Source organism: Argentina silus (assembly GCF_951799395.1).
Source record: "Argentina silus genome assembly, chromosome: 14".
NCBI classification, from domain to species: Eukaryota; Metazoa; Chordata; class Actinopteri; order Argentiniformes; family Argentinidae; genus Argentina; species Argentina silus.
Genome location: NC_139668.1, coordinates 17,539,084 through 17,546,583, shown reverse-complemented (window position 1 = coordinate 17,546,583; position 7,500 = coordinate 17,539,084). Strand labels below are relative to the sequence as shown.

Genomic DNA, 7,500 nt, shown 5'->3' with positions numbered 1-7,500 from the left:
AAATAAAATGGCTAACCATGATCCGGTTTCTTCTCCGGTTTCTTCTCCTCAGATGAGTCTACCGCGGCGATCACGTCTTTCGATGTTTTCTTTTTTTTTTCTGTTCTCTTTTCAGGTAATAAGTCACTGATGTGGCGAGAGTGGCTCTCTCTCCCTGCCAGAGTAGATGTGGTACTGAGGCTGTCGGGTCCAGGGGGTTCCCCAGCCAAGTGAAACAAAGCCATATGTCAGAGACAAGAGGGGAGGGAGAGGAGGAAGGAGGGAGGGAGGGAGGGAGGGAGAGAGATGGATGGAGAGAGGGAAGGGTAGAGAGAGAGAGAAGGGTAGAGAGAGAGAGAGAGAGAGAGAGGGAAGGGTAGAGAGAGAGAGAGAGACAGAGAGAGAGAGACAGACAGAGAGAGAGAGAGGGAGAGAGGGAAGGGTAGAGAGAGAGAGAGAGTAATTAGAGTAATTAGAGAGCAGGTCAGTGTTAGCACTCATTAGCCCCACGTTGCCAAATATGGAGCTGTCTGGGGAGAGTGTGAGGAAAGAGGCCACAGAGTCACACTGAGGCGGGTGGGAGGATGGCTGGGTGGATGGGAGGATGGGTGGGTGGATGGGAGGATGGGTGGGTGGATGGGAGGATGGGTGGGTGGATGGCTGGGAGGATGGCTGGGTGGGAGGATGGCTGGGTGGGAGGATGGCTGGGTGGGTGGTTGGGTGGGAGGATGGCTGGGTGGGTGGGTGGGTGGGAGGATGGCTGGGTGGGTGGGTGGGTGGGTGGTTGGGTGGGAGGATGGCTGGGTGGGTGGGTGGGTGGCTGGCTGGGTGGTTGGGTGCGCTTGATTCACAAGGCAGCACGTCCCGAATAGGCACATTGCTGTTAAAGGCTGTCCTAACTTAACCTGTCCTAACTTAACCTGTCCTAACTTAACCTTCCGTCAGCTACTGAGTGAACGTCCCTCTGGTTGTCGAGTAGTTCCCTCATAATTTATATATAATATTTCTTTATAAATTCTTATTTATAAATGATGCATTTCTGGCATCATTTATGTATAATAAATGATGAATTATGTAAATTTATTTTGTATAAATTATGGGGGAAATGCCAGACTAATTCCGATCGCTCAGCGGCTGACTTGGGGAGGTTCTCTTCAGGTCTGGTCAGATCTGGGCCTCTTTTATGAACATGGCTGCAGAGCTCCAGGCCTCTGCATAATTGATGTGAGTTGAGTCTTGTTGAACACGCATCCTCTGAGTGACTACGATGGGGTGAAGTGCTGGTGCTCATTAAAACAGGAGTGGGTTTCCATCTTTAAAAGCTGCCTCTCTCGTAATAGTCTTCCGTGCCCTGTCAGCGCCCCCCCCCCCCCCCCCCCCCAACCCCCACCCCCCCAACCCCCCCCGCTTTTCCTCTTTGCCCATATGGACGTCAACATGATCTATCCTCTTAGAAGCTCTCCGTTTTCTTCCCCTCCCTGTTTTCCCTCCCCCCGATCTGTCCATCTTTTCTCAATCTTCTCCATCCCCTCTCTCTCTCTCTCTCTCTCTCTCTCTCTCTCTCTCTCTCTTCAGTTGAGTTTGGTTCCCCTGTGCTGTATAACCACCGAAGCACACGTTGCTCCTGAAGACAGATTATCTGTCAGGTTATCTGTGTTCTTGTGCCGTGGCTTTAGGTTTCACCAGGTGATAAAACCCTGAGGTTTGGTGGGAAGCACACAATGGATGCTGGGTATTGTAGTTTAAAGATTCGCGACAAATAAAGGGTTTATTTAGGTTTTCAGATGTTGATGCTTACATTGCAGTGTTTTTGCAGGGGAGGCTAGTGGAGGTAAAAATCGGAGGACAGATGATAATGAATAATGAATGAAATGGAATGGAAAAAAAAAGGTATCACATATCCTCATTCCATGCCGTGCATTACAATGAGCCCGTCCTCCGATTCTACCTCCCCCCAGCCTCCCCTGGTGTTCAGGAGATTTATACTTGGGTACATTCACCTTACAGGTACAGCAGTTGTTGTAGACATACTGACACCTAGTGGAGAGACTCTGTCAGTGTTTACTGGCATTTGACGAGCACTGCTCTCCCCATAATCTCTGGTGTGTGTGTGTGTGTGTGTGTGTGTGTGTGTGTGTGTGTGTGTGTGTGTGTGTGTGTGTGTGTGTGTGTGTGTGTGTGTGTGTGTGTGTGTGTGTGTGTGTGTGTGTGTGTGTGTGTGTGTGTGTGTGTGTTAGTGTGTGTGTTAGTGTGTGTGTGTTAGTGTGTGTGTTAGTGTGTGTGTGTGTGAGTAACCAGCTCCCATCTCCCACCCTGTGCTCTCCAGGTCACCCGTACCCCAGGCCTGGTGTCCATCCTGAAGAGGAGGAGCGTGCGTGTGGAGGACGTGTGTGCCTCTGGCAAATCCGCTCCGCCCAAACACAAACCCCCCGCCAAGCGCAGAGTCCGGTTTAAAGTGCCCGAAGAAGGTTTTGACCAAGGTAAGTGTGTGTGCGTGTGTGTGTGTGTGCTTGCTTGTGTGCATGCGGCTAATATTCTATTCTAGCACATAATACTCTTATTCCAGTACCAAACTAGTCTGTAGGACTTAAACATTCTTTTAAACACATTACTGACATGCATTGCTTTCTTGTCAATGTTGCATATATCTCTGACGCATCAGGGGCCAATGCGACAACCAGGTTGCGCGTTAGTAGCCCCAAAACAACTTGTTGTTGATATGGTTTCTTTGGGCAACCACACTTCAGGCCACAGCTCAGTGTGCAGTAGACCTTAACTAGCTTCTTCTCCTTACCTTACGTCCACTGACCTGGTAAGACAGGACAGGACAGGACAGGCGGATAGTAAGATGACGTACACCTACTTTAATTAGTGGAAACAAGAATGGAAGCCATTGACATGTGTCGATACGAAGCCATTGTGTCTAACTTTGTTTGTTTTGGCCCTTTTCTAGATGAGGTGGGTGCAGACTCCTGCCTGCTTCTCTTCCTGCTCTGCCTGGTAACCGTGGTGATCAGCCTGGGAGGGACCGCCCTTTATTGTGCTCTTGGGGACGCCCACTCCTCAGTCTGTACGGACTTCTCACGCAACGCGGACTTCTACCTCGCCCAGGTGCAACGTGGGATGGATCAGCTACGACACTGGCTGACCTTTGGGTCGTAGGGGAGAGAAGGAGAGCAGAGGAGAGGGCGGATGGGGGAGGGAGAGAGAGAGAGAGAGAGAGAGAGAGACGGAGGGGGGAGAAAGAAAAGGAGGCTGGGTTGAAAGGTGGATGAGCACCCCTCTCTTGAAAGGTGGATGAGCACCCCTCTCTTGAAAGGTGGACTACCTCTTCTTCTTACCTTAAGTTGTCTGGCCTGAAAATAACTAATCTCTCGAGTCCTCGTCCTCTTCCTCTGTCTCCTCCCCTCCCAGTACCTTGCTGGCTGGCCAGTGTTTGTGGTGGGAGTGTGTGTGTGTGTATGTCAAGAGGACATTTGCTGCCTACTTTACATCGGGTTCACCCACACAGAGAGTGACATCACCTATGATATCGGCTGCTGCGTCGCCTATTAGTCCTGATCCTGGAGCAGTACTTAATCTGGTATATGCACAAGAGTCACCAACTGACCCAGAAATGCTGACCCGGGATCAGCTCAATACATGAGCTTACCTCAGACTCCACTACACAGATAGGAAGCATCTAATTGGCCATTTTACAGACTGGCGCGATTCTTTGTTTACTGCTGACGTTTTTAATCTTAACAGAACCTCGAGTATGAACAATCGTGTTGTAGCTGAAAACATGAAAATAATGTCTTAAATCCTCCAATAACTAATGTTGTTTTAAATAAAATTATTTTACTTTCCCTTGTTCCTCTGTAGAGGAATTGTATGGTGTCAGACATTCTTAGGTTTGTTTTTGGGGTATCAGGGGTTATTGGGTTGTTTTGGGGGTACTGATGTGCAACCTGGTTGTCGCATTGGCCCCTGATGTGTCAGAGATATATGCAACATGGACAAGAAAGCAATACATGTCAGAAACGTGTTTAAAAGAATGTTTAAGTCCTACAGACTAGTTCGGTACTAGAATACGAATATTATGTTCAGCTGAGAATTGTATTTGTTCAGGCACGTATGTATGTATCTTTACTGTAGTTAGGGGAATCTTAATGTAATTGTCATGATCATTGTTACCCCAGTGCATTACCTCCTACGATTGATGGATTTTTTTTTTTTTTAATATTATTTCTATTTGGAATATTTATGCTCATTGTTTGATCCCAAGACAAAAAAAAAATAATCATTTGTTGTTTTGTTGATGTGTCACTTGGAGGAACTGCACGAAGTCTGCCTGATTAGTTTCGCTCCCAGGAGACCAGATGACTTCAGTGATGAAGTAATGATGTAGGCTGGGTCGTCACTCTCAGGAGGCATCTCAACAGTATAAAGTGACTTCCTTTCCTCGTCTTTTCTCCTTCATCTGAACTGATCTGGTAGTACAGCATTATGGTATAAGGGACCCACAAGGGCCCAGACTTTTGATCTGGACCAGAATTATTTTATGGGCTTTCCAGGATCAGATCGAACTGGTTAATTTCCCTTATACTACTCAAAATCTGCCAGATGATAGATCTGATCCTGGATCGCAAAATATAATCTGGATTATTATTGTGAATGATTCATCCAGATGAAGGAAAAGAGACCAGGACAGGATACCACTTTACACTATTGGGACGCACCCTCCATCTGTTTTTTTTATTTTATTTTATTTGCGCGTGTCCTCTGGCTGGCTCAGACGACTCTGTCTTAAGGTTTGGATTTGTATTATTTATGTAATATCAATTACGTGCACAATGTGGGAGTCAAAAAGATCAAAGTAGAGAACTTTTGAAATCAAAATCATGATTGTGCATGTCTATTTCTGTTTTACTTGTTTTGGCTTGATGTGGGTGTCATACGTAGATTGTTGATTTTTAAGTCAGTTTTTCCTTATTTGCTCATGAAGGCAGTTGGGTTCAAAGAAGAACAATCAATGACTGTGGCTCTCACCACTTAGGAGATGTCTGTTGGAAAAAGTCACAGTTTAACTCTCTGTTTCAGACTTTTAAACTCTGTATGTTATGAAATGATGATGACCGATGTCGGTTAACGTTTGATTAGGTCTCTCTTTTGTTTGCTGTCTTTGGAGAAATGATCATGGAGGAGATGATGATGATTCAGCCTGGATGTGTCGATCTGTCTTTGCTTTAGCCAACTCTGTTGTTGCTGCAGTGGTTAAAGCAGGAGCAGACTGTGCTACCAGGGTAGTGTTTATTACCTGAAACACCTGTTTCTCTCTGTTGACTGGTAAATAAATCTTACTGTTGGGACTGATCTGGTGCTGTGTTCCTTTTTAATATATTGGTGATTTAGTCAATCGAAATACGTTACATTAGGGGGTTTTCACACTGATCTACACTGCCTACTGGACACTTTCAAAGTGAAACATACGTTCTAAAACATTTCAGTCATTTATTAAACATTTAGGACCTGCAAAAGTCTACGCACCCCTTGCTCTGGCTCTCCTTTTGCAACCCCAGCGATCTTATCTAGAGGTCTGCTCCTCCTGTGGTGGTTTCGGTACAGTAGGTGTTGACTGACAGACACAGAGTTGATCCCAGGGTTGTGACTGCAGGGCTCAGTGGGACAACCCCCTGATTAAATACTCTGGAGTTACAAGTTTCAGGACATGAGGCAGCCCAATAGCCACTACAATTCCATTTCGGTTTGACTTTGATCACAGGTAAGGGACATCTGAATAGTATTCAAGTGGATTAATCTTTAATCCTAAAGTATAGACAGTACTCAAAGTTATTAATCTGAGTGAGCCTCTTATAGCAGGGGACAAGTTATAGCCTTGGGTGGTTAGCCTGGAAAAGCATTTCTGAGTCAGAGTTAGAGGCAGTAAGTTAAATAAACACACACACACAACTTTTGGGTTTTGTGGTTGTGTTTCTATAATCAGGGAAACAAAACTCATAATTCGCCACACAGCTACGCTCATACGTCATGACGTAGTTTGACGCTGTACGCGGATGTAAACACAGTTTTCCCGGTCTCACATGTTGTGGAGCGGCTGGCTGCGGCATGGCGCTAAACATTGAACGTTTTACCAGTCCGAGGAAAGGAAACGGGCTACGAGCGAAAAACAAAATTCGCGCCGGAGAACTCATCCATACAGCTGAACCTCTCGCTTGCTGCGTGTCCAGTAAATGCGCTAAAGACGTCTGCCAGAACTGCTTCTCAAGGTAAGAGCGCGGGCACAACGTCACAGCAAAACAGCTGTCAGACAGGCGCGCGCATAACGGATTCGAGCATCTGGTTACCTGGCTACCTGGTTACCTGGTTACCTGGACCATAGCCCGCCCCTTTCTGTAGCTAGAGATTATTTACTTGGACCGTGTCATTCATTTTGCACGCCTTCATTTATAGTTCAACACAGTTAGCGATTAGGCCTGTTTTGGACTGTACTAGCACAATCCGTACTGTGTTACCGGGTGGTAAACGTCATGTGGGATGAATGGAATCATGAAGACCTGCTCTGCTTCCCAGAACATAAGCTCTGCTATACTGAAAGCTGGCCACTAGATGGCAATGTTGATCTTTCCTTTTTCCCTAAAGGGTCTCAGGCATGGAATCTCTGTTCTCTTGTCTTTTTCGTGATAGCTTATCTTTATTTCTTTTCCCCCCCCCTTGATTGCTCTCCGTCTGTGTGACTGTAGTGCAGTGTAAGGGTCTCTCTCTCGGGGTCATTTTTGTTTTATACATGGCAGAGTATCCGACTCTTATCTGTCCATAGGACTGCATAGAGGAGGAGGATATCTGGCTATCTCTGCCCCAGATACATGCCCTGGTTCCCTGGTTCCCTGGCCCTAGCGTGTCCTCTGGGGAGTCCAGCCAAGGCCACCTCTGTCTGGGAGACTAGTGTCTGCTGTGCCCCATCGTCTGGTCCTCTCTGTTGAACTACCAGCACCATGACATACCATTACAGGGGCACAGAGAGAGGGAAAGCAAGTAAACAGGCAGGAATGTAATGTCTCTCTCTCTCTCTCTCTCTCTCTCTCTCTCTCACACACACACACACACATACACACACACACACACACACACACACACACACACACACACACACACACACACACACACTCTGTCCTCCCTCTGCTCTCACCTTCCCTGCACAATACACATCTGCAGAGAGAGAGAGAGAGAGGGGTTACTTGCTTTCCCTCTCTCTGTGCCCCTGTAATGGTATGTCATGGTGCTGGTAGTTCAACAGAGAGGACCAGACGATGGGGCACAGCAGACACTAGTCTCCCAGACAGAGGTGGCCTTGGCTGGACTCCCCAGAGGACACGCTAGGGCCAGGGAACCAGGGAACCAGGGAACCAGGGAACCAGGGAACCAGGGAACCAGGATGGACAGATAAGAGCCGGATACTGGATACGGGAGGGAGGGAGAGAGAGAGAGAGAGAGAGAGAGAGAGACCCTTACATTGCACTA

The 7,500-nt window shown here is 47.1% G+C and overlaps 2 protein-coding genes across 2 annotated transcripts in view; both read left to right on the top strand.

Annotated features, from left to right (window-relative positions):
* The window catches only part of cnsta (consortin, connexin sorting protein a), a 22,165-nt gene extending 16,835 nt beyond the window's left edge, over nucleotides 1-5,330 (top strand). Inside the window, exons 11-12 of the mRNA XM_083684342.1 lie at nucleotides 2,306-2,459; nucleotides 2,933-5,330. Of these exons, the coding sequence (XP_083540468.1) occupies nucleotides 2,306-2,459; nucleotides 2,933-3,141 (363 nt within the window). The 3' untranslated portion in view covers nucleotides 3,142-5,330. The remainder of the gene's footprint in view (nucleotides 1-2,305; nucleotides 2,460-2,932) is intronic.
* Nucleotides 5,331-6,066: 736 nt separating this feature from the next.
* smyd3 (SET and MYND domain containing 3) overlaps nucleotides 6,067-7,500 on the top strand; it is a gene marked incomplete at its 3' end in the record, with an annotated part of 39,761 nt that continues 38,327 nt past the window's right edge. The window contains exon 1 of the mRNA XM_083684233.1: nucleotides 6,067-6,248. Coding sequence (XP_083540359.1) covers nucleotides 6,088-6,248 — 161 coding nt within the window. The 5' untranslated portion in view covers nucleotides 6,067-6,087. The remainder of the gene's footprint in view (nucleotides 6,249-7,500) is intronic.